Source organism: Telopea speciosissima, chromosome 10 (assembly GCF_018873765.1).
Source record: "Telopea speciosissima isolate NSW1024214 ecotype Mountain lineage chromosome 10, Tspe_v1, whole genome shotgun sequence".
Taxonomy (NCBI): Eukaryota; Viridiplantae; Streptophyta; class Magnoliopsida; order Proteales; family Proteaceae; genus Telopea; species Telopea speciosissima.
In genome coordinates, this window is record NC_057925.1 from 43,037,159 (window position 1) to 43,064,618 (window position 27,460).

The 27,460-nt window shown below is 40.4% G+C and overlaps 1 protein-coding gene across 1 annotated transcript in view; it reads left to right on the plus strand.

Annotated features, from left to right (window-relative positions):
* Positions 1 to 27,169, plus strand: part of LOC122642317 (conserved oligomeric Golgi complex subunit 6) — a 40,655-nt gene extending 13,486 nt beyond the window's left edge. Inside the window, exons 6-12 of the mRNA XM_043835756.1 lie at positions 3,291 to 3,414; positions 3,515 to 3,661; positions 3,745 to 4,008; positions 4,110 to 4,394; positions 14,849 to 14,998; positions 26,331 to 26,915; positions 26,955 to 27,169. Of these exons, the coding sequence (XP_043691691.1) occupies positions 3,291 to 3,414; positions 3,515 to 3,661; positions 3,745 to 4,008; positions 4,110 to 4,394; positions 14,849 to 14,998; positions 26,331 to 26,840 (1,480 nt within the window). The 3' untranslated portion in view covers positions 26,841 to 26,915; positions 26,955 to 27,169. The remainder of the gene's footprint in view (positions 1 to 3,290; positions 3,415 to 3,514; positions 3,662 to 3,744; positions 4,009 to 4,109; positions 4,395 to 14,848; positions 14,999 to 26,330; positions 26,916 to 26,954) is intronic.
* The last annotated feature ends 291 nt before the right edge of the window (positions 27,170 to 27,460 follow it).

The following is a 27,460-nucleotide window of genomic DNA, read 5'->3' on the forward strand; positions in this document are numbered from 1 at the left end:
CCAAATATCATCTGCTATTCTGTCCACTGAGGTAGACCATTTTTCTTAAATTTTTCCCATGCTGGGTTTTCCTGAAAAAATATTAAATGTTATTATATTGTAGATGATATATGTTAATACATAATTATAGTATTGCAGATGATAAATGGTATGAATAATTACCTTCAAATGCATGTCACATACACCATCATCTTCTACAGTGCAAGTCCGAGTCACTGCATTCCAGCTGAATCCCGTTGTTTCTAACAGCTTTTTGAAACTAGCATAGTCATTCCTTAGTTTATTCATTTTGTTTTTAAGCTGTAACATTTCAAAGTTGCGGCCTAATTCGGACTGAAGATGCTTGTGTATGTTATTCCACCCAGTTTTGTTGAAGGTGCTGGTGGTTTTGTTACCCCTTTTGACCTCTGTAATCATTACATCTACATAGGCATCTACTTCATTTTTGTCCATTTTGCGGACTCTACATCATTGGTGGAAGTGCTTGCCATGTAATAGTAAGTACTATATCAGTAACAGGTCTATATCTGGTTAAAGTATCACAAACAAACTACACAAAGAATATAGAAAAACAAAGAGATAACTGGTAAAGCAGAGTAGAATCAAAATATCCAAAAAATCACAGAATGAGAGATGAGAGACCAAATATTGCTTCAATATTATCCTGAGGACCTCTGCTCTCCGGATTGGTACTCAAATAGTTAGGATTTGGAAGGCATTCAAGTAACCATATCAGAAACCTATGGTACCTAATAAGTAACAGACTAATAACTGATCTACAATTTCTTCCCTTTATGAATGAACAAAACATCCTATCAATGTAGGCATTATGATATCAATGCATATTCTTTTCCTTACTAGTGTGGAGCAGGTTAGCCCTACCCCTGCCTCTCTTCTGTATCCAATATGGGGCTGGATGATGGAAACCTATAGCAGTATAGGACAGATGGTATAGCTCTCTGGGACATGACTCCTACAAATTGCTGTCAAGTGAAAACAAAAAAAACAGAGTTTAATGGAAACCAGTGTATCATTACCACAACACAACTTCTAACTCTCAAATGCTTTTGCAACTTTTTGCTTCTACAACCACATAGAAGGCTTCAAGTTCCAAATGTAGCATGTTATTGCACTAAACTGAATGTTATGGTGAGCTATATGAAACCAAACGAAAACTCATGATTACTAGACACACTACAACCATCCAATTCAAGCTCGGTTATGTACAAAAATCCAAAAATATTCACAAAATCTTATTCTGAATCTCAAATCTTACCAAATGGGGATGGTAGGGTTTCAAAATCCTGCAATCCACCAATATTCACAAAATAAATTACTGAATTGGCAACAAAAAAAAAAAGGTACCCTATTCGGTTAGGGTTTACGGAATTGATTTTAGAGTAGTAAAGTAGGGATGTACTGGTAGTTTTTGATTTTTTTATTTTTTTTTAATCCGAATATTATCTGGGACCCGGGGAAGCCCCTAAACTTTTATTAATGAAAGTGGAAAATAGAAATAATTACAGGGGGGGGGGGGGAGACAGCCGCCTTCAAAATAAGAAGAAGAAGAAGATTTCAAGGATTAAATCAAGTTGCAGAAGCCATTTTAGAGAAGAAGAAGAAATCCATATGAAAACCTAGTTGCATACGAAGAAGAAGAAAGAGTTCAGGCGCAGAGCTTACCTCCTTCGATAGTTGGTTGCGAATCTGCCTCTCGCTGGCTTGACTGGGTAGCACGACTTGTCGGGCTTTTGCCCGTTATTTTGTTTTTAAGTATTTGCTCTGGAATCCCCAGAGAATTTTTAAAATGCTCTCAAAATTTTGTTCCAAGAGCAATTGTAACACCGGTTCACTTCGTCGGAGCGAAGAAATGGACCGGAGATACCAATCACAATTCCACTCTAAAACTGTTCTCGGGAATCAAAAAACATGGAAATCATTTCCACGGTGGGTTACCAATCAGCGCCCTATTGTGTGCAAGTTGGGCATGTGTCACATCTATGCACCAACTTGAGGGGGAGTGTTGTCATAGTGGGTGAAATATGGGTATAAGGGTAAATCTGTCCATAGGGGCATTATTGTACTTGTATCTGTATGTCACTTGTTATGAATAGAATAGGGCTGTCTTACCGGCAGCCTAATCATTCCCCTCAATCAAACAGTTTTAATTTGAGTTGCTTTGTTTTCTTTCAAGTGTTTTTAAGTTGTGATTGAGTCGGTGGTCCAATGGTCCAATTTAAGTTGTTTTATTCTTTTATTTTCTTTAGAGTTTTAAGTTGGGTCCACATTATTGACTTTTAAAAGGAATGGGACAGCTTGTAGGGGAGGGGGGCGACTAGGGTGTTTCCTAGTCCATTTCGAACTTTTGTTTAGGGGCGTTTATAAATAAAAAAAAGGGTGCTCTTCTCTGCCCATGTTTTCCTGTTTTTCAAAGACTGTTGCATTGGTGCTCTTGTGAATCAATGCTCATTCCTTGTGAAAAATCAAGGCCTCAATTGGTGGTGAATCCAATCAACTCCTTGCAGTGAGAAGCCCAGTTGTTATTCTTTTATTGTTTTGATCTCGTCTTGAATAATATTGAATCTGTTTCTGTTCTAGCCTGTAGTTGAGATTCAGTTTTCTGTTCCTGTGATAGAGCAACCCTAGACTCCTAGTTACATCAAGTTTGCTTGAAATAAAGAAAACAAGGATCTGATTTCAAAAAACTCTTATGGTCACTACTCTAAACACCATCCTAATAGCAAGTTCTGAGTTCTCCAAATGAAAGCTGAAATCCTATTCCAAGTGGGATTCAATACTTGCTATTTTGGAGGCTATTCATGAACTGAGATTTGCTGATCTATTAAGTCTATAATCAATAGCATAGATTGACTTACTGTTGGATGTATTGAATCTGAAACCTGATCATTTAAATGAGTAAACAACGTTGTTTGGCTGATTTTGAGTTTTCCTAGTTCTATAAGGACTTGTCTATACTATATAATCAGATCCAGCCCTTGGATCTGGCTGATACTCTCAAGAACTGTTCTAAGCATTAAGAGAAGCACTCGACCAAGATTATCCATCTATCTGGATTTTGCTTGGTGACTTTTCTCCTCAATTTTGGAAAATTTCTCTGTTTGTGGTCCTGTTCTGTTGATACTGATTTGCATATATCAGAACCACATTAACTCCCCAAGCTCAGAATTCTGTAACTTGTATTCATATTGATTTGAACATTCAGACCTGTACTTAGGTTCAGACCCATTTCTTCCAATGAAGCCTTTCCTTTTGCTGATTTCATGTTCCAGATGGGTTCAGGCAGAGTGTAGGAGATTGGGTGACAGTGATAATCCTGAAGTTAGTGAGCTTCTGAAGACAGCTGTCCGTTGCCTCAAAGAGAGGCCTGTTCTTTTCAAGTATTCTGCAGAGGAGGTGATTCTGTCAATAAACTAGAATTATCTAGATCAGTATTTGAACTTGCAATTCCATCATTACCTTGTGGAAGCTTATCATCAATTTTTTCATCATGTAGGTGGCAAATATGAGGCATAATGCATTATTTAGAAGGTTCATAAGTGCCCTTACACGTGGAGGGCCTGGAGGGTTGCCTCGACCAATTGAGGTGCATGCTCACGACCCCTTGCGATATGTAGGTGATATGTTGGGGTGGCTGCATCAGGTGTGGACCTATGATTCTTGGTTATAACCTATGTTTCAACATTTTAGTGATGCTGATGGCTCTGTGTTTTGCTTTCTGGTTAGGCCTTGGCATCTGAAAGGGAACTTGTCCTTGTATTACTTGATCCAGATGCAGTGATTAATACTGGTCCAACTGCACGACGATTCTCCAAGAACACAGACAGTGATGGTGCAACAACAGAATCTGACATGACATTTGTTCTGGATAGAATATTTGAAGGTGTTTGCCGGCCTTTTAAAGTGAGAGTTGAACAAGTTTTGCAGTCTCAACCTAGCCTTATTGTTTCATACAAACTAATTAACACACTGGAGTTCTACAGCCACACTGTGAGTTGATCTTGTGCCTCTTAGTTATTGCCTTTTTGATAACTGTTTTGTCTATTGTCTGGGAAATCTGTTTCTCAACTCAAGTTTATATTTGTGCATAGATTTCAGATTTGCTGGGAAGAGAAACAGCTCTATATAATACCCTTTGGTTACTCAAAGATGCTGCTCAGAAAACTTTCTTTGACATCCTGAAGACTCGAGGAGACAAGCTTTTACGGTACCCGCCCCTTGTTGCTGTTGATCTTTCACCTCCAACAGCTGTTAGGGAAGGAGTCTCTGTGTTGCTTGAAATTATTGAGACCTACGACAGCAGGATGGTTCCTGCTTCAGGAAAGAAGCCTGATTTTGAGCCGGTGCTCTCTGCTTTACTAGATCCTATTGTACAGGTATTGTTCTCTTCAGCTTTCTATGTTTTTTGTGCATATTGTTTTATGGCCAAAGGTTGTGTGCACAGCTGTGCTCTCAGCACTCAGCACTATGCACGGTCGCACACATGACGTGAGATGGAGACAATAGAGGGGTCGAAATGACAAACCCCCCGCCCCCCCATTTAAAGAATTTTTGGATCCCCATGTTCAACCGTGCATGAACTCCTTCCCCTTGTTTTATTGATCTGTTTTAACTTTTAAGTTCTATGTGTATAACTTAGCTTTTTTAACTTCTATTGTGGTAATATTAGTGTTGCTTCTCCAATTGGAGTGAATGACATGAAATAGATGGTGATTGAACCTGGATACTTTAAATGCCTATTGAACCTTACGTAATGTCTTTGGGCTTTGGCTTGGGGATATTCAAAATCAATCCAGCTCAACTCAACCTTATAAATTCTTATATTAGATAAAGGTTAGCTCCAAGAATTCTGATCCTTTAGTCTACTTAATTTTAGGCCACATACTTCTAAATAATTATCCCTCAAGTATTTCCTTATTACCTTCATGCACATCCCTTTTTGTCATTGCCCTTGTTCCACATTATTCTTTTTACTGTGAAGTCATATTGAAGTGTCCAACCCAAAAGCTTAAACTATTAGGTGGAGAGGCCTAACTGGTATATGCAATCATCTAAGGTCCTGGAGTTAGCCAATGTGGGATTATTCCCAACACTTCCTCTTGCATGTTGCCCCTCTTTTGGGTTGCAGTACACGTGGTTTGTATGGCCTCTCGTTTGGGTGACCTTACACAGATGTTTACTTAAGATAATGGGCCTGGTGCTTTGATACCATATTGAAGTATACCATGTTACAGCCAACTTAACTCACCTCAGCCTTATCCCTACTAAATGGAGATGGCTACATGGATGATGGATCCTTTTTCTCCAATCAGAACTATTCAAAGCCATACTTGTTAGTTGTTACTAGTCCTAAGCTATGCATGTCTTTTCTCACCACTTATCCAAAGTCATTTTAGCTGTACCCCTGATCTAGTTAGATTTAGGTTAAGGAAGTAAGTAGAAGAGGAGAAGCAGTTAGAGGAAGAAGAGGAAGACAAGAGAAGAATAGAACAGGTTTTGGTTGTAATCGATTGTGTTGGAGAGACTTCTCCATACACCCTATATTCATTCAAGCATAACTAATAGAGAATTACATCCACCTCCCTAGGGAAGTAAAAGGGAAATAAAGAAGAAAAAACAGAATTACATAATAAGGCAACTAGTAATATAACTAGTTCCTAAACTACCCCTATTACATGACTTCTAACACTCCCCCTCAAGTTGGAGAATATATATCATGCATTCCCAGCTTGCTGAGGAAAGAGCTAAACTGAGGAGAGCCAAGAGCTTTGGTGAAGATATCTGCCAACTGATCACCAGTCTTCACAAAAGGAGTACAAATATAGCCAGAGTCTATCTTCTCCTTGATGAAATGCCTATCAACCTCAATGTGCTTAGTCCGGTCATGTTGCACTGGGTTGTGGGCAATACTGATAGCAGCCTTGTTGTCACAGTATAGTCTCATGGGTCCTTCAGTGTCAAATCCCAATTCTTGAACAAGTCTCTTTAGCTAGTGTGCTAGATTTGGCCACAACATGCTGTTTCTTGCTCCTCCATGTGACTAAGTTACCTCCCACAAAGGTACAATAGCCGGAGGTAGATTTCCTGTCTGTAATGGAACCAACCCAATCGGCATCTGTGAAGCCTTCCACTCTCAAGTGGTTGTGCCTTGCATACAACAGTCCTTTCCCTATAGAGGACTTCAAATACCTTAGAATACGATACACAGCATCCAAATGGCCACTCTTGGGAGCATGCATGAATTGGCTGACAACTCCCACTGCATAAGAGATATCTGGCCGAGTCATAGAGAGATAGATAAGCTTCCCCACTAGCCTTTGATACTTCCCCGCATCAACAAGAGAAGGACCACAATCCTCTTCTAATTTGTGGTTCTGCTCAATAGGAGAGTTTGCTGGTTTACAGCCTAACATCCCTGTCTCTGTTAACAGGTCCAGAACAAACCTCCTCTGACATATGTTGATTCCTCTCTTGGTCCTTGATACTCCTATTCCTAAGAAGTACTTCAAGGGACCCAGATCTTTGATCTCAAACTGTTGTGCTAAGTAGCTTTTCAATTTACCTATCTCAGCTGTATCATCTCCTGTGACCAAAATATCATCAACATAGACAATGAGAGCTGTGATAGTACCATTACTCCGCTTGGTAAAGAGAGTATGATCAGCTTGGCTCTGGGAGTATCCATTTTTCAGAATAGCCTGTCGGAAGCGCTCAAACAATGCCTTTGGTGACTGTTTGAGACCATATAGAGCCTTCTTAAGGAGGCACACTTTTCCTTCAGCTGAAGGCATCTTGAAGCCTGGTGGAGTTTGCATGTACACTTCCTCTTCCAAGTCACCATGAAGGAAGGCATTCTTCACATCCAGCTGATATAAAGGCCAATCTTTATTGGCAGCCAAAGATAAAAGAACTCTTATTGAGTTATGCTTGGCCACAGGGGCAAATGTCTCCTGGTAGTCAATTCCATAGACTTGACTGTACCCCTTGGCCACCAACCTTGCTTTGTATCTCTCAATACTGCCATCAGATTTATACTTGATTGTGTAGACCCATCTGCATCCAACTGGGACACGTCCCTTGGGAAGGTCAACAAGTTGCCAAGTACCATTCTTCTCAAGTGCCATCATCTCCTCAGACATGGCTTGTCTCCACTTTGGGTCAGACATAACATCAATGACATTCTTAGGAATGGAAGCAGTAGAGAGATCAGTAATAAAGGCAAGGCCTGTAGGAGAAATTGCATCATAGGAAACAAACTGGGATATAGGATTAGTACAAGTTCTTTTCCCTTTCCTAATAGCAATAGGAAGGTCCAAATCAGATGGAGGAGAAGAAATGTCACCTGATTGAGAAGGATGAATCTCAGGATGTGGATCTGGATCTGAAGAGGATTCTTGGTAGGTCTTCTTTCTTGTATTATGCAAGCCTTCACCTTTTTTGTATATAATGTGGTAATCCTTCTCCTTATCAGAACCACTTTCAACAACCAAATCTGTATTCCCCCCTGGTTGATCATCAACCTCAACCACATCTACAGTCCTGTGTTTTCCAATGTCAAGCATAAAAGGAGATGTAGGTAGAGGAGAAAGGAAGAAATCCTCAGTAGCCTGTTCACTCCCACAATTTTCCCCCTGAAGAGGATGCTGAGAAGGGACAAAGAAGGGGACTGATTCAAGAAAGTAACATCCTTGGAAATGATACATCGGCAGGAAGAAGAATGAAAACACTTGTACCCCTTGGTAGTAGAAGAGTACCCAAGGAAGAGACACTTGAGAGCTTTGGGGTCAAGTTTAGTGCGAGCAGATTTGTTAACATGCACATAACAAACATAGCCAAAGACTCGAGGAGGAAGAGAAAAAGCAAAGGCCTTGGGAGATAAGATGTCCAAGGGAGATTTGAAATTAAGAAGCTTGGTAGGTAAACGATTGATGGGAAAGGAGGCAGTGAGAAGAGTAGCGGACCAGAAGGTCTTGGGAACATGCATGCCAAACAATAGACTACAGGTGACCTCCAGAAGATGGCGATTTTTCCTCTTAGCAACCCCATTTTGTTGGGGCATGTCAACACACGCTAGCTGATGGATAATGCCATGAGTAGTAAAGAAGGTTTGAAGACCACCAAACATGTACTCTCCCCCTTTATCAGATCGCACAATTTTGATGCGGGTCTCAAATTGAATAAGGATCATTTGATAAAAATTCTGAAAGGCATCACAAACATCACTCTTATGCTTCAAAAGTACAGTCCATGTGGCACGGGAAAAATCATCAACAAATGACACAAAGTAACGAAAGCCAAATAAAGAAGTAGTAGGGGAAGGACCCCAAACATCAGTATGCACAATATGAAAAGGAGCAACAGTTCTATTACCATGATAAGGATATGAAGACCGACAATGTTTGGCAAACATACATGGTTCACATTGAAAAACATGAGAAGAGGCAATAGATGAAAATAAGTGAGGCAATTGTTTCCTCATTACTACAAAAGATGGATGGCCAAGACGGCGATGCCATAACATAACAGAATCCACAGAACTACTATCATTGCGACCACACACATAGGAATGAGCTGTGGGCAAAAGCGGATAAAAAAAGTAGAGGCCTTGTTCCTCACGTCCACTACCAATAATCCTCTTCGTCACCAAATTCTGAAAAAGACAGTGAGAAGGAAAAAAAGTGACACAACAGTTGAAAGATTTAGTTAAATGACTCACAGATAAAAGATTTAGTGTAAGGTTAGGGACATGAAGAACAGAAGAGAGGGAAATAAATGATGTCACAGGGATATTACCCTTACCAGATATGGAGAAAAGGGAGCCATCAGCTACCCTAACCTTGTCCTTACCAAAGCAAATGGTATAGGAATCATAATAATGAGACGTACCAGTCATGTGGTCCGTGGCACCCGAGTCAATGACCCAAGACTGGCCAGCAGTGGAAGCTGAGGTGGAGACCTGCAAAGCTGAGGATGATGAGGATCCAGCCATACTAGATGTAGAAGATGTGCTCAACTGTGACACAACCCTGCGAACCACTGCATCCATAAAGGTGGAGTCATCCTGTGGGGCATCAGCCTCAGTTGTCACGGAATGAGCTCGAGCTCCCCCTCTACGGCCACCATGACCACGAATACCAGGAGGACGACCATGGAGAGACCAACACCTATCCTTGGTGTGTCCAGTGCGTCCACAATGATCACATTTAAATCTGTCTCGCCCAACTCCACTGGCACCAACTATCTCCACAGTACTAGCTTCCTCACGGTTAGGCCCTGGGCCTCTACCACCTCCACGGGTGTCTCGAACAGAACTAGAATTGAGGGCAGACCTCTCATGAGATGATGCAGGTGCTGGTGCCATAGTAAGTCGCCGAGTCTCCTCACTCTGTAGGTAATTGCAAACCTCACTAAGAGAAGGGAGAGGAGACCGGCCTAACAGTTGGAGTCTAACTGGCTCATAGTCCGGATTCAGACCACCAAGTAAAGAGAAGACACGCTCATTTTCAAGAGTCTGATACACCTTAGCCTCATCCTCTGGGTTAGTCAAATGAAGGCCTCTGTAGTAATCATACTCCTCCACAAGACTAAGGAACACACTGTAGTACTTAGAAATAGTGCTGTCACCTTGCTTCAATGAGTGAATTTTTTGATGGAGCTGATAGACTTCGGCACTGTCACCTACTTTGTCAAATGCTACAGAGACCCTATCCCAGATAGCTTTGGCAGTTTCCTTCCTTATAAACCTTCTCCCAATCTCAGGCTTCATGGAGAAGATCAACCATGTCATAACGGTGGAATTTTCGGTCTCCCATTTATCAAAAGTGGGAGAACTAGCCTCTGGAGCCTTGATAATGCCTGTGATATATCCAAGTTTTCCCCTACTCCTAAGGGAAAGTCTCACAGAGTGTGACCAATCCAAGTAATTGGTACCATCGAGTTTCACAAAGGAAATCTATTGGTGAGTATTCTCATAAACCAACTGAGGAGCTGTTGAAGGAGGCTTTGAATTAGCCGAACCAAGCTCAGAAGACTCTGTACCAGCCATCATGTAAGGGAAATGGTACTTGACCATAAACCAGATAAAAAACAGCAAGTGGGGAGTATAAACTCAACCCAAATAGGGATTCCCAATACAAAAAACAGAAATTCCAGCTAGGATGAAACTTCACCCTAACACTCTCTCCGGAGTAAAATAGCTTACACAAGCTTCAAGGTTGCAAATACAGATATGCATGATCATCTCTCAACCAAACAAGAAGTCCAAAGTACCCTAAATGCAAGAACCATAGTACTAAAACTCGCGAAATTTCAATCGAGATATCGAATATTTCGAGTATCTCGACCTGTCCGAAACGAAACACAAGTCCGATATGAAAAAATGCAATATTTCGAATATTTCTGAAAATTCGGTCATCTCGTTTCGGAAATCTCGGTAATATCGGTCATCTCGTTTCAAAATTTTCGAAAATCTCGGTCATTTTTGGCATTTTACACCCACAGAAAAATACCATATTTCGATCGAGATTTCGACGAAATTTCGGTATTTCGGAAATTTCGGTCAGACCGAAACACCGAAACGAAACAAGATTTAGTACCATGGCAAGAACAACATTATCGGGTTTACCTGGGTAGAAAAAGAACACCACAAAACTGAGTTGTGCTCAATAAGGAGATTCATCCATCATTAAAGGACACCAAAGGCAGAGAGAGGATCCTTTTACGATCCTAATGGGCTACTCCAACCACCAAGTCCATCCCTAAATAAGGAGGAACCAAGGTCTGCAACTTGCAACAGCGGAAATCTGGGCAGAAACTTGATCCTGCGAAAAGGGGCTGTGCTCCGATTGGGTCTTCAAGCAGCAAGAGGAAGCACAAGTCACTTAAATAACACTCTTGGGCGATTCTACTGAGCTATTCCAATCCTCAAACCCATGCTAGAAGAAGAAGATACAGAGACTGCAATGGAAGGCTGGCGGTAATCCTAGCACAGGCTAGCAAAGCTTCAAATCATCAAATGGGCTGCATCAAGGCTCAAACAGCAGCAGTAATAACTAGAATAGATCATTCTGAACCTATTCCATAGTGCTCTCACAGATTCTTTATATAGGAGGCTTCTCCTTGAAACCCTTTATGCCCTAGGATTTCAAAGAGAAGGAAAAAATGGAAACAAGAAGCTGGATTTGACTCTCAAACCGTAAGGCTCTGATACCAAGTTAGATTTAGGTTAAGGAAGTAAGTAGAAGAGGAGAAGAAGTTAGAGGAAGAAGAGGAAGACAAGAGAAGAATAGAACAGGTTTTGGTTGTAATCGATTGTGTTGGAGAGACTTCTCCATACACCCTATATTCATTCAATCATAACTAATAGAGAATTACATCCACCTCCCTAGGAAGGTAAAAGGGAAATAAAGAAGAAAAAATAGAATTACATAATAAGGCAACTAGTAATATAACTAGTTCCTAAACTACCCCTATTACATGACTTCTAACAGATCTTTTAGCTCCTTCCATCTGAATCAAAATATCCTTCTGTACTGGAGTACTCAAAGGCCTCTGTTTCACATGTCCATACCACCTCGAATGACTTTCTCACAACTTGTCATGTATCGGAGCTACTCCTATATTAGCTCTAATTTGTTCATTCCTTATTTTATTTTTTTTCTCGTTTTGCCACTTATCAATCTCAACATCGTCATTTCAGTGAGTTTGTTTATATGTTGTTTCTTCACTGCCCAATATTCAGCTCCACTTATCATTGCTTACAACAACCCCCTGCACGTGTAAAAAATAAGGGCTTACCCAGTGCACGAGGCTCCCGCCACTGTGGGGTTTGGGGAGGGTCATAATGTACACAACCTTACCCCTCCTTTCACAGAAAGGCTGTTTCCAGGCTCGAACTCGTGTCCCCTTGGTCACTATGGAACAACCTTACCATTACACCAGTCCCTAACGTGTAGTGGTAACATATACCATGTTACAACCGCTTATCCCAAAAGCTCAAGCTATTAAGGGCCACAACAATGTATATCCACACACAACACCACCCCCAGCATGAGTAGGCCCACACATACAAATGACTTTGCACGTGACACCATCATGTGGTGGCACCATCACGTGCCACCAAGGGTACAATGTGTATGGGTTGAACCAAGATTTAAAGTATCATATTGTATATTTGTATCAGCCCATGTTGGACGATACGTGTCGGCATTGAAAGGCCTCAATATGATACATAGAAACAAAAAACAATTATATCTACCCCTTATTGTCCGATACGGGTTGATGCGTCACTGATGCAGGAAAGATACACTTGATATGCCTCCTTTAAACCTGCAAAACAGAAGCGGTGACAGCAGCAGATTAGCATGGTTTAAAGTATCGGTCTGTATCGTATCGTATCGGCCGATATGTATCGGTATCGGTATGATACTGACCGATACGTCTCTTTTTCTTTAAAAAAATGTATTGTATCGAATCTATCGATATGTATCGACTGATACGTGTCGATACAATACGATACGTATCGATACACTTGATATGTACTAATATTACCATTTGTTTGGGTTTTTAAATGTATCGATACACATGCTTTTTTTCACATTTTATAGTAAACACGAACCAAAACCCCCAAAAATCTCAACTTTCTCCCTTCGGGTCGCGCCACAAAATATGTCGGGTCGGGTCGGATCCACATCGCACTCGAATCCTTGGAATACAAGACAATCAATACTTGAAGGGAAAGGTAGGTTTTCTTCAAAAAACTTGATCTTTTGCTTCAATTCTTGCATTTTAGTTCTTTTATTTTTTTTGCTATGATTCAAGGAGAAGAGGTTCAACTAACTATTAGATGCATGCTTTGTATACATTTGCAAAGATTTGAACTCAAATCCACCATTTTCACCCAAAACCGAAAATGGCTTCCTTAAGGGTCAGTATTGTGCTTATGTTCGGTCAGTTCACAACATCATCCTAGTTGCTCTTATTCTTGAAGACCCTTACAGACATGAGTTTGATCTACCCTGACATTCTTCATGGCAATAGAGTGACTTTGCATGTAAGACATCTCATCTTTTATAACAATTTCAAAGTGCCGCACTTGTCTAGTTATGCATTATTCACAATTCTTAGTGTATATGCATGATATATGACATATATTGCTTGTTTATATTGTTTTTTTTTGTGTCCAAAAGTGTATTTCCATGTATATTTTGATCATTTTCATGTGTTCTGCACTGATCGATATGCATCTCCGATACGATACGATACGTTACAATACGTCTCTTAAAATCGCCTGACTGATACGATACCCGATACTGATACTTTAAACCTTGGCCGTGAGTGAGATACGTAACTGAGAGAAACTGAAAGCCTTGGAAACTTGTTTTACTCTTTGATCTGGGTTGGGGGGTAATCATCTAGCATAAAAAAACGATCCTATTCTTCACCATTTCAATAAGTTTTGGGGATTTATAGTGTTTAAATCACAAATCGAAACATATTTGGATGAAAAAGAGGTAAAGTTGCAGTATCTCTTTTTTGATGATGTTGTGCATATCTAGATTAGGTAAAAACGACTCAAATCCTTGCATCAAACTGATATATATTCACATATTTCATAATAAGGTATTTTATTCTTCAAACTGTATTTTGCATATATCCGAAGCATATCCATGTGTTTCTCAACTATTTCTATGCGTATCTTTAGCGTATCTTGCACCTCTCTAATACGATATGCTACATGTCTTGTAATTACCCTTTTGATACGATACCAATACCGATACTTAGACCTTGGGTACCACATAACACAAAACCCTTGCACATATCAAGGATTGAACACTCGATCTCCTAGTTCTGATACCATATTGAAGTGTCCAACCCAAAAGCTTAAGTTATTAGGTGGAGAGGCCAGCTGGTATATGCAGTCATCTAAGGTCCCAGAGTTAGCTGATGTGGGATTATTTCCAACAAGTCACTAGACTTTGTTGCACATGAACAAACCATCATTGTCTAATATCATGCATCTTCTCATCTATTGATGCTTTCCCTGAGTTCACCAAAATGTTTAGCCTTACCACTCTGCGTTAGAAACCTAAACAATCTCAATTATACTTCATCTATCTATATGTCGTTGGCTATCATTTCATTTTGTCCACTTAAATTCAATGGAAAAATCCTATTCAATCTCCTCTCCTTGAGGATGATTTTATAGTGGTCACTCTTGGATATTTCTTCGTGAACAATCTTAACTATTATGTTGTTTTAACTCACATTTTTACTGAAATTGCACCCCATACCTTTTCTTTATCTTATCTTAAAAACCTCTTGAGTATGGAGCACCCTCATAATTGCAATTTTGCATTTGCTCGCTTGTTAGTCTTATCAATCTGAGAGTTCTGAAATCTATTGTAGATATTTCAATGAAGTTTTTCACATTGAGGCTTGAACCTGCTGTTCAAAAGTTGGTTGGTTAGGCTGTATGTGCTTGGGTTGACAATTGACATTCTATAATGGTCAGTCTCTGTGATTACCCTAAGCATAATGTTTCTCAAGCCTCTCTTTGATTCCCACCTTGCCAGATTTGTCTCTTGCGATCCAACTTGATGTAATTATCACTGTTGGATATGATGCTGATAACTGCTAATAGACTAGTTACCCAATGACCATCTTTCAACTTGATTTGGGTGAAGACGATCAGTCCTTCACTTGCTGTTTTGAGTTCTGAAATTTTGCTCCCATGTGAAACAGTGAAAGCACTTGTAGTCTATCCTCCTATACTATGGATAAGATTATGCTTTGCAGAATTGATTAACTTCAATTCTACCCATCATTGCAGATGTGTGAACAAGCGGCTGAGACACACAAGTCCAAAGGAGTAACCCATTCGTCAAAGAGAAGTAGAAGTTCTGATTCAGGCCATATCAGCAAAGATTCTGCTTCACCAGTTGATGCATTTTTGACTGACAGCACATCTATCTCTTCTCAGGTTAGTTAAAATGGTTTCCATTATGGACACTGATTCCATGCTCCAAGTTTTTCGATCTTCGAAAGTTTCTTGAGATACAATGCTGTCATTGCCCTAGACATGGTGTTGCAGTTATTTGTAGATTTTTTTCTCTAGCAGAACATCTACTATTTCTAGTTTGCTAACGGCCAACTGGTACACCATGTTCTCACGTGGGGTTGATGGGACCATTTTTTATATGTGAGACCCTAAAATATTTTCTGGACTAGAATAGTCTGGCAGAAACTAGCTTAACACACACAGAACAGGGGACCAAACCAGATTTGGGAGGAATTTTACAACTTAAGACAAAATTCATAAGAGACCCATACTCTAATCAGATGCTCTATTCTAATAGCTGATTCAGCCTGCAGAACTTGAGCCAAATCTGATAACAGAATAGGGAGATCTATTAGAGTCCTAGAACTACTGGGAGTAAGAGTAGCAGATCCAGAATAGTACAAATCAACTTGAGAGATATGTGAAGGAGAACAAAACCGGAATATAGAGAGAAAACAGGGGTGCCACAGGGGGTGAAAACTAGTATATACTGACCTGTGATACTAAAATAAAAGAGATAGAAGAATGAAAAGATAAAACAGAGCAAGAATCCACCTGCCGTGGTTTTGGAATCCACTTAGAAGAACATACTGAATTCACTGTACTTGGTGAAAACTTTAATAGTATTACTTATAAATTCGTGTGTATGGTCATAGGCCAATGCATCTATAAAAAATTTACCGATACTCTAACACTCCTAAACTGATTTGGAATTCAAACTACTACTTGGAATAGTCAAAACAGACTAGTATTTGGCAGTCCTATTCAAAATAGACTCTAAAAACAGAATACAGACTTAGAATGTAATAGCTAAATTTGAACATAAGGAGGGTTCAAAATTTGAACTAAACTAATTTTACTTTACTAATCTCGTAGTTCTAGCTCCTACCTTAGTTTAGGCCCATTAAAGGTGCCTATTACAATGACAACCCATTGGACCAAAGGCCCACCATGTATAGAAGCCAACCCAAGGTTTATTTCTACTAAAATATGTTCATATCTGCATCACCCCATGATTGGACAATCTGGTCATCCAATTTAGGCTGCTCTTTTTAGGAGTCTGGACATCTTGCTATAAGCAGTACATTTTCTGGCTGAAAGAATGTGAAAGAGTGTTGATTTACTATTTTGTTTTTGTTAGGCATTACTTTGTAGGGAGGGGGGGGGTTTGGTATGGGATAGTTAGAATATAAATTCTAACATAAATCCGATAGGTTTCGTGAAATTAAACTTGAAAATTTAGAGTCTGCATGTAATTGTGACTTAGGAATTCAAAGACTTCTAGTTGAAACGGAATTTAGTAATTAGGGGAAGTAGGCTTGCTTTGTCGTGTCCTCCCAGTTCCAACTTATATGGGTTAAATCAGTAAGAGAAAGAAAGGAAAGGAGGAAGAAGACAGAGAACAGAAAAGACTCTGTGAGAGAGATCAATCACTCTCCGGTCTATATTTCCTGTTTTAGAAAGATTTAACACAAGATTGCATAAATGCACCTATAGAGTGAATCCTAACCATAGTTGTTAAGGTGTCTAGGCAGCCCAATACATTGGAGGGCCACCAAAGCGCATAGGCACAAGGCACCCTCCTAAGCGCCCTAGTATTTTTTTGTATCCACTATATCTAGTATAAAATTAATATGATTATGCTTACAACTTTACGTCAACAACAATGCAGATTGAATCTATGCACTAATTTACCGCTATGTATAGTAACATCAATGCAGCATTATAGCAACAACATTATGTTAGAAAGAACATTATTTAGTTGAAAAAAAAGTATGTAAGAAAGAACATTATTTAGTTGAAAAAAAAGTATGTAAGAAGAACATTATTTAGTTGAAAAAAAAGTATGTAAACAAGAGAAGGAGAACAAAAGAAGTAAACAAGTGAAGTTCGATTTCTTTCTTTCTTAATTAAAATTTTTTTTTTTTTGGGTAGTAAATGATCCCATGCTTCTCACTTATACACAAACTTGTACACAAGCCAATAGAAATATTATGATCAACATTATTTAGAGGGAGAAAAACATCAACTGCCCAGGGACCTAGGTGTCCCAAGGCACCCACCTTATTTGGTTAAAATAAGATGGATGACCACCCAACCCTTGGAAACCTGCCCAGACGCCTAGGCGGTGCCTTGACTAGATGGTCCTAACACATTATTTCCCATCATAGCCCTTACTATATGTATCCTAACACTACCCCTCAAGCTGGGGAATAAATTTCATACATGCCCATCTTGCTAATGAGGGTATGAAACTAAAGAGAGTTGATTCCTTTGGTTAACACATTCGCTCGCTGATTCCTTGTTTTAACAAAGGGTGTGCAAATATAACCAAAGTCAATTTTCTCCTTTATGAAATGATGATCAACCTCGGACCTTTATCCCCTCAAGTACAATACACCCTCAAGTGCACCAAAAAGGTACATCTGATGGTGCACTTGCACTTGGGGGAGTGTTTTAAACAAAATCACTTTAAGGTGCACCGTCAGATGTACCTTTTTGGTGCACTTGAGGTGTACTGTACTTGAGGTGATAAAAATTCATCAACCTCAGTATGCATTATACGATCATCCTGTACATGATTAAGTGCTATGCTACTAGCAGCCTTGTTGTCACAATATAGTCTCGTGGATCCATTAGTTTCAAATCCCAATTCTTGAACTAATTTCTTGAATGATAAGAGTTCGAAAACTCTATGGGCCATGGCTCTAAACTCTGCCTCTGTACTGATCTTGCAACAATAGTTTGCTTCTTGCTTCTCCAAATAACTAAGATAGCACCTAAAAAGGTGCAATATCCTAATGTAGATCTTCTATCAGCCACAAAGCCTGCCCAATCAATATCACTGTAGGCCTCAATTTTCTAGTGGTTATGTTTGGTGTACAACAGTCCCTTTCCCGGATTGGATTTCAAGTAGCTAAGAATGTGATACACAACATCCAAATGACCACTCCTAAGAAATTGCATAAACTGGCTCACTATCCCAAAAACACAAGCAATGTCTGGATGAGTGAGAGAGAGATAGATCAACTTCCCCACCAATCCTTGATACTTCCCTGCATCTTAATTAAAAGATACAACCCAAGATCTCTGTCTCCTTCAAAAGATCCAACATAAACTTCAACTGACAAATATTTAGGCCTTTCTTTGACCTTGACACTTCAATTTCCAAGAAATACTTCAAGGTACAAGGTCTTTGATCTCAAACTAATGAGCTAAGCAAGTTTTGAGCCTCTTTACTTGATCTCATTTATAGTTTCTACGATGTTATCCACATAGACAATTAGAGTTGTGATGTTACCACCATAGTTGTCATGGCGTCGCCAGGGCGTCCTGGCGCTGGAGAGGGTTGCATGGCGACCTACGCCATGGCGTCCCTCTTTGATTTCTTCTTCCTGTCTCTCTTTCCCTCTTCGATATCTTCTTCCTGTCTTCGATTTCTTCTTCCCTCTTCGATTTCTTCTTTCCCTCTTCAATTTCTTTCGATTTCTTCTTTCCCTCTTCGATTTCTTCTTCCTGTCTTCTTTCCCTCTTCGATTTCTTTCGATTTCTTCTTTCCCTCTTCGATTTCTTCTTCGATTTCTGAATTTTCTTCTTAAAACTTGAGAAACAATAGAGAAAAAATAAAACATAGCTTGAGTATACATCTATTAACACATTAAAAATAGAGAAAATAAAAAATAAAACATGGTCGACATGCTCGCCATGGCAACGCCATGGTGGGCGACATGTCGATATATCGACGTGACACCCCTCCACCGACTTGGATCGCCGTGACGCCGTGACAACTATGGTTACCACTGCCTAGTTTGGTGAATAATGTATGATCAGCCTGACTTTGAGCATGTCCATTCTTCAATATAACTCTGTCTAAACCTTTCAAACAAGCCTTCAGAGACTGTTTGAGGCTGTAGAAAGATTTTTTAAATTGGCAAACTTTACCTTTAGCTGTGAAAAATTGAAGCCAGGGGGGCTTGCATATACACTTACTCTTCGAAGTCACCATAGAGAAAAGCATTTTTCACATCAAACTGATACAAGGGATAATCCCGATTGGCTACTAATGATAAAAAACTCTTATCGTTTGAGTTTAGCCACAGAAGAAAATGTTTTCTGAAAGTTAACTCCATACACTTAGCTATATCCTTTAACCACCAGCCTAGCCTTATGAGTATCGATAGTACCATTTGAATGGTGTTTAACTGAGAAGACCCATCTGCATCCTACAGGGACTCTTCCCTTTGGAAGATCAACTAACTTAGCTACAATTCGTCTCAAGTGCCTTCATCTCCTCACTCATAGCTTCCTACCCTTCCTCAGTGACATTCTTGAGAATAGGGATCTAGGAAAGGGCGACTGAATAAGCAACACTTGTAGGAGACATTGAATTATAGGAAACAAACTTGGCTATAAGATTAGTGCAAGATCTTTTTCCTTTCCCCTATCAGTAATAAGAAGATCTAACGTAGGAGAATAGAATGAAATGTTACCTGAATCAAGGGGATGAAGCTCATCATGAGGATTAGAAGAGGATTGTTGGAAGGTCTTCTTCTGCCTTTGCTGCAAAATCAGAATCTCCTCCACCTTCCCCAATTCTTTTAGGTTCACCTTCTAGAACATCTTCATTTGTTTTTTATTCTGTCACTTCTCCTACATCCATACCCTTGGTCTTCTCAACATTAAAGAGAAAAGTTGGGACAAGTAAAGGTTGGATGACTACCACCTCTTCACTCCTCTCCCCATGAAGAGGTGGCATTTGTGGGGAAAAGGAAGGCACAGACTCAAGGAAGGTAAAATCCTCGGATACAAGCCATTTTCAGGAGGATGGATTGTAGCACTTGTAGCCTTTTGTGGTGGGAGAGTACCCAAGAAAGAGACAATTGAGAGCTTTAAGATCAACAACAACAACAACTCCAGCTTTATCCCAGCTAAATGGGGCTGGCTACATGGATCCTGGCAAAGACAATAAAAGAAAAAACAACAGATCAAAAACATTGACAGAAACTTAGGAATATCCCACCTAAATTGGGTCGGCTACATGGATCGTTGCCCTCCAATCAGCTCTATTTGAGACCATACTTGAGACAAGGCCCAACCTATGCATGTCTTTCCTCACTACTTCTACGGTCATTTTAGGCCTGCCCCTAGCTCTTTTAGATCCTTCAATCTGAATCAAATCACTCCTCTGTATTGGTGCATCCCAAGGCCTCAGTTGAACAAGTTAATCTGTTTGAATAGATTTATTGTGATCTGTTGATCCCCTGTTTCAGGTTTATATCTCAGCAGTATAGATCTACAACCATAGGCTGATCTGTTAATCAGATTCAGCCAATATTTTATGGTTTTCAAGGACACCTTAGGAGAGGAACTCGACCAGAAATTGGGGCCATTCTGAGGTCTCCTTAAGCTGCTACTTTAAAGTCTCCTATTTGCAGAATACTTCAATTTTAGAATTTTGGTTTGCAAATTAGTTTTATCCTAGCCACTTGATCGATCTAATTGTTTGGGGGTTTGGATTAGTTTGCTGAAATAGAGAATCCACCAAGTTTTATTCAGTTCTGATGGTTGGATTGGATTTAATTTCAGTTTCACTATTTCTGAGATATCCGCCTGAGAGATCACTGTTTCCTAAATTACTCCCAAACTGCTTATCAGATCATTCCCATCTTTTGAAGGGTTCTTATCCTTCCTATTAACTATTGTTTCATAGAGTTTGGTGTTAATCTGAGAGGTTTGAGAATTCAGTCAATTTTGGGGTTTGCTATCTGAGTGGGGTTTGTCTTGGGATCCTATATGGGAGGGTTTTAGAGTTCTTCCTACCTTCCCCCCCCCCCTCCCCCCTCCCCCCTCCCACCCCCAATCAAAGATCTTATGCCAAAAAAAAGGGTCCAATATTGTAAGCTTAAGGACGATAGGTTGGCTTTTTGGTTTTTGAGGTTAACTAAAGAGGCTTTGTTCATCTTTTTTTCAGGTGAAGGCAAACTTAAGATGGATATGTTTTCTTTGGAGATAGTCAGAAATAAGGTTGAAAAAAAAAACAAAATATTGTGTATATATTTAATTCAAGAACCCAAATAAGATTGGAAGATGGCAAAAAGCCAAGATTTTGTTTTTTTCTTCTCCTTAAAAAAATAGATGGTAAACTTAGAGTAGATGAACTATTTACTTACAAAAAACAAGGGGCTAATAACCGATACTTAGGGAGTGACATATTAAAGAAATAAGAACTGTAAATAGAGTTAAACTAGTTTATGATTGCTGGAGAAGCAAAGGATATATGGCTGGTCAAATTTTTGAAATTTAATAGGCTGCAAAAAGGAAAGAAGATGAAAGAAACTAAATGAGATTTGAAGAAGAATGGACTGAGAAAAGGAGATGCAGAATGGATCCTCAATCTTTGACGTCACACCGAAGGAATGATGCTATCACCTCAGGTGCATTTCATTATCTATAAGTCATCAAAGCATTAAAAGTTTATTAGGGATAACATCTTCCTTTTTCCTGTTTTGGTTGAAGGACTTAAGTCTAGAATATCTCAAATTAGTATCTCTAAGACCTTTTGCTAAATAAGAGTTTTGTATAAGGGAACTACTTTTGACTCTTTGTTTCCAGGCTGGCAGGGTTACTCCCCTCCTTAGTGGTAGAGGAGCAGGGTGCTTTTGTGCAGTGCAGGTGTATCCATGACAACATCTCCATTGTCTGGGAGATGGCTCATGACTTGAACAGAAAGACTCGAGGGGGTAATGTGATCCTAAAGCTTGATATGGCGAAAGCATATGACCTTCTGGAATGGAAGTTCCTTTGGCTCGTTCTCTCCAGATTTGGTTTTAGTGAGGCCTGGATCGCCTTAATTAGAAAGACCGTGGAGAATTGTTGGTTTTCGATAGTGCTGGGAGGCAGTCGGTCGGGCTTCTTCAAGTCTTCCAGGGGGGTCAGGCAGGGGATCCCTTATCTCCAGCTTTGTTCATTTTGGCTGAGGAGGTGATGAGCAGGGGCATCAAAAGCCTATTTGAGGAGGGGCATGCATCTTATTACAAGCTCCCGAGAGGGTGTCCTGGGATCTCACATTGCCTGTTTGCTGATGACACCATTATTTTCACCAGGGGTGTGAAAAGCTCGCTCAAACAAGTCATGGGGTTTATTAGCAGATATGAAGGCTTTTTGGGGCAGCTGGTCAACAGGCAAAAAAGCTGCTTCGTCTTGGGTGACAAGGTATCTATGGCTAGGGCCCACATGGTTGGGGTGGTGACCGGGTTCTCCAGGAAGTCACTACCAATCACCTACTTGGGGGCCCCTCTCCACTCTGGGAACAGAGTGGCAGGTTGGATGGGGAGACTCTTATCCTCCGGGGGACGCGTTACGCTCTTAAAACATGTCCTCTCTTCTATCCCCATCCATGTTCTCGCTACGCTGGACCCGCATAAGGCAGTTATTCGGAGGTTATATGGCATTTTTGCAAATTTTCTCTGGGAAAGCTCGGAATGGGGAAAACGCAGGCATTGGGTGTGTTGGAGGAAGGTCTGTAGGCCGCTTGATGAAGGGGGGCTTGGGATCAGGCTTCTAGAGGATGTTGGTATTTCGCTCAGGCTCAAGGGTCTTTGGAGGGTCCTTGCTAATTGCTCTCTGTGGATTGGTTTCTTCAGGGCAAAGTTCTTTAGAAACCTTCATGTTGCTCTGGCTGGAGTGCAGGGGGTTGGCTCAAGGTCTTGACGTAGGGCGTTGGCCTTTAAGGGGCTCCTGATGGATAGAGCTCGGTGGCTGCTTGGCTCTGGCAGGGTTTCTTTCTGGCTCAATAAATAGACGGGAGCTTGTCCCCTGATTGACTTTGTTGACAATGGCCTTCTGGTGGATACAGATTTGATGCCTTGGGGGTGGATGGCACTAGGAGACAGGACATCCTGGATCACATTGACTCTTCTACCATAAGAAATAGCATTACTTCTGGAGGCTTTGCTCTTTCTAATAGAGATGATGTCTTAGTGTGGTCTCCTTCGAGTGATGGATGTTTCACAACCAAGTCGGCTGGGAATGAGGTGCGGAGTGTTTCGCCTGTGGTACCTTATGTGAAGTGGTTATGGAATCTTTCTGTTCCAGTGAAAGTTGCTTTCTTCTTTTGGTAGCTTCTAAACGGAAAGGTCCCCACGGACGAGGCTTTAATGGTGGTTGGCATACCCCTGGCCTCAAAGTGTAATTGTTGTGGGAGCCCACAAAGCGAGATGACTGACCATTGTCTATTGTATGGGGGTACGGCTTCCAAGGTGTGGAGATGTTTCGAGCGTATTTTTGACATCCCTTCTCTTCCCTCACAGGATGTTAGAGGTCGAATTGTCCTGTGGCAGAATTCGGCAAGCGGTAGTAGCCTTAGTGCTTACATCACGGGACTCCTGCCATCCTTGGTTGTTTGGGAGCTGTGGAAGGAGAGAAATATTAGAAGGCATGGAGAAGGTAGGCGCACTACTAGTTCAATAGTTGATAGCATTAAAGCCTAGGTGAAAGAAATCCGGCTTCCCCCCAAGGTTGGCCGGTTAGGGTCCCTGAGGGATGGTCTAATTCTGCAGTGTTTTGGCCTCGTTTCTCCAACGCCCAAGCTAAACCCCCCCTGCCAGTTTATTGGTGCCGTGCTTTTGCCTCTATAAAACTCAATGTGGATGGTGCTTGTAGGGGTAATCCGGGCCTTGGAGGAGGTGGAGGGGTCATAAGGGACCCGAATGGTATGGTTCTGGCGGCCTTCTCTAATTTCTATGGTGCATGCACCAACTCGATTGCCGAGCTTTGAGCCTTGAGAGATGGGTTGCTTCTATGTCAAGATCTTGGGCTCCTTGACTTGGTGGTAAAGTGTATTCAGCATCCACTGCTAGAATGGTTAGTCAGAAGAGGTGTAACTTATGGAAAGGCTGGTATTGGTTCCAGGAGATTTTGGCCTTGGTCTTGTCTACCCGAGCTTATGTCTCCTTTGCCTTTCGTGAAAGTAACAAGGCGGCTGATTGGTTAGCCAACCTTGCCTGCGACTTTGGGTCTTCTGTCACGTTCCATCAGGGCTGCTTGCCTACAAGCGGTTTTCAGGTTATCCTTCGGGAGGACAAGGCGGGTCTGCCAGTTCTCAGGAAATAGATATTGTTTTTCTCTCTGTTCAGGCTAGGTATTCTGTTTGAGAGGCCTTGGGTGGTTAGCTCCTTGGGTTGGGGTAAGGTGGAATGTAACCCCCGTGTACGGTCCTATTCTTTTGTTGGTTTTAATAAAATGCTAGGGGCCGGCCTGGGTCCCAGATAATATTTGGGTTAAAAAAAAAAAAAACTACTTTTGACTCTTAAAAAGCCTACATAATAGTAATCTAGATCCAATTGGACCTGCTTTGTAGAAATTAAACCCTAAACAGAGTAAAACCAAAGGTTTAGTAGGTAATCATATATCTGGCAAGTGGTCGCTTCATGGTTGGATAACCCCTTTAACTGCCTTTTGTGATTAGCTTAGGTGGTTTAGAAGAAGAAAAATCCACTTTCCTGGTGAAGTTTTGACGGGCCTCATTGCTGGAAATAAATCCAGGTGGACCTGCATTCAGAAACCCCCAGGGCACATATGCACTTCATGTGCTTCCCTTGATTTTTGTTCTGGAAGATGAATTTCAGTCATTGTTTATTATTTTCTAGTTAGTGGAGCCTGGGTTTGTTATTGCAATGCTCTATCCATGTATTGCTTTGATCTTGGCTTTTTGTGTTCAGTTTTGGGGCCACAGATTTCTCCTGGTTTTATGGTTGTGTGGACTAAATGACCTTTTTTTGTATTTCTACGAAGGAAAAGGAAAAAAAGATGTCAGAGTCCCATTAACTCAATATTTTATGCTTTGAGGAAGATAGGTAACATGTTCAATTTTTTAAGTTAACTAATGGGGTTTGTTTGGATCTTTGATTAGGTGAAGATAAAACTAAGATGGCTAATCTTCTATGTACCTTGGAATTTTGGTTGCTAAAGATCGTTGGTACATATTGAAACTTGAAATGGTGAATGTTTCCTTAACACTGGTTGAGATAAGGTTATCTAGAGGGTACAACCTTTCTCAGCCACTTGGAGGGCTTAGCTTGGAAAATCAACCATAGGGTAGGTTGTATAACCCATGGATTAGTCTTTTGTCAAATTAGATTTCCGTCTTGACCATACGATCCGCCATTTTCAACTGTAAACCTTGTATTTTCAGTGGGTGAAAATCCTCTTGGCCATGGTTGAGTTTTCAAGCTCTTTTTAACATTTTTATATCTCTGTGTTGAAAGTTCTGCTTCACCTGAAATTTACCAGCTAGGTAGATGGTGACATGGGCAAAACATGTCCATAAAATGTGAGCAGTAACTAAGCTGAAACTGCAGATATTTAGGGCCATTAAACAAAACTTCTTTAACTGGACCATGTAAAGGACATTTTCCCTTTTATAGGATCTATAGAAATCAAGAAATCAAATGAAGATTGGAAGTTGGTAAACTAAGGTTTAATAGGCTGAGGGTCTATACTTGCCCAAAATGAGCTGATGACCAACATTTATGGGATTGACATATTCAGGAAACAAAGGCTGTGAAGAGGATTTAAATGAGGATTGTTAGGGCTGGAATGATTCTATCACATCAGCAGCATTTCTTTTTAAAACAAATTTCATCATTAAATAGAAGCAGGATTGACAGCCTCCTTTTCTTTCTTTTCGTTAAATGGAAAATCACTCAAATTATTGTTTCTAGGCTCTTTTTTTTTTTTTTTGTTAAGATGGGTCTTTCAGAAGGAATCTGCTATTTGACTCTAAAAAACTTAATTTATAGTATTCTAGATTTAATTGGACATGCTTAGTAGAAATTGAACCTCGAACAAAGTAAAATTAAAGTTTTAGCAGTTATACATGGATCCCTTTATGGATTGTAGTGCCCCATGTGGTTGAACTATGTGGGCTGGAAAAACGAACTCCATTTTCCTGGAGAAACTATGATGGGCCTCAATGCTGCAAATGAATCCAGATGGACCTGTATTAGCACTGACTTCTAGTGCGAGTGGAACGTATTTGTTGCATGTGCTGCTATTCCATAAGTATAATGCCCTTATGTTATGTTCTGGGAGATGAGTTCCAGAGACTTCCATTTTTCCTCTTTCTGAGTTTTAATGGAAAATCTTTGCTAGGGGCTTAAATCCAACATTAGCAAGTTTTCCTGTGTCATATCTTTTTCTTTTTCTCCTCCCCTTCCCCTCTGATATGGTGTTTTGTCTCCATGGATCTGCACAGAATCGAGAAACACTCTCCAAAATCTTCCTGATCAACTGCTTATCTGCCATTCAGCAACCATTGCTTGGACATGATGTTGCCGCAGAGTATGTCAGGAATCTTCAAGCAATGATTGATAACCATGTCAATGTTCTTGTGGAAAAAGAAGTTGATGCTATTTTAAGAAGATGTGGGTTGTTGAACAAGATATCTCACTTCCAGAATCAGTTCAATGAGGACACTGATGGTCCACCACTAGCAGAAGTGGAAGATATATCACCAGCTTCACTTTCAGAGTCGCTGAAAGCTTTCTTTGGACTTGTGTTAGGAAGTGAAGGTTCTCTTCCAGAATTTGAGCAGATGCAGGTTCCTCGGCTGCGTTCAGAGGCTTGCATTCGGGTTGCTAGGTCATTAGCTGATCTTTACGAACTCATTTATAAGGTGATCATGGATCCCAAGAACCATTACCCAGATCCCAAATCCTTGGCAAGGCATCCGCCGGATCAGATAAGAACCATCTTAGGGATTTGACACTGCTAAAATACTCATAAGGAAGAATGCTTGTAGGAAGAGTGTTTGTTTGGCTTCAAGAAACTGAGTTATTTTGTTCATTTAACCAACTTTGCTTATTTACTATTTTATATTTCATTCATTCATAAATTGGAAGGGTTTCACGTGTTCTTTAGATTAATGATGTCATAATTTCCTTGCCCCGGTTCACAGCATTATTCTCATTCGCCTACTAGTATCTTCTCAACTCACTGTTCTGTGATTTTCCATATGTTTCATGAACAGCACTGGAACCTTTATATAATGGTTGGTGCTGTTGTTGTAATTCCTTCAATTCATATATTAGAGAAGGGCTGATGTTCTCTGTGCCGCAGCGCAGCCTGTGCCCAGACACATGGGCCTGCCATTCAGGGGAACAGGATGGTTATTTTGCCCACCCCATGTGTCTGAGCGCAGCCTGCGCCCTCGGCACAGAGAGAACATTTGGCCATTAGAGAAATATTGAATACATGAAACTGTAGAACTCTTCTTAACCTTCTAATTTGAATCCAATTTGTTTGTTTTTTTTTCATACCCTTTCTATTTGCGTGAGCCTAATGTAGCCGGCCAGCAATTGAAGGTTCTCTGTCACTGATAAAAGG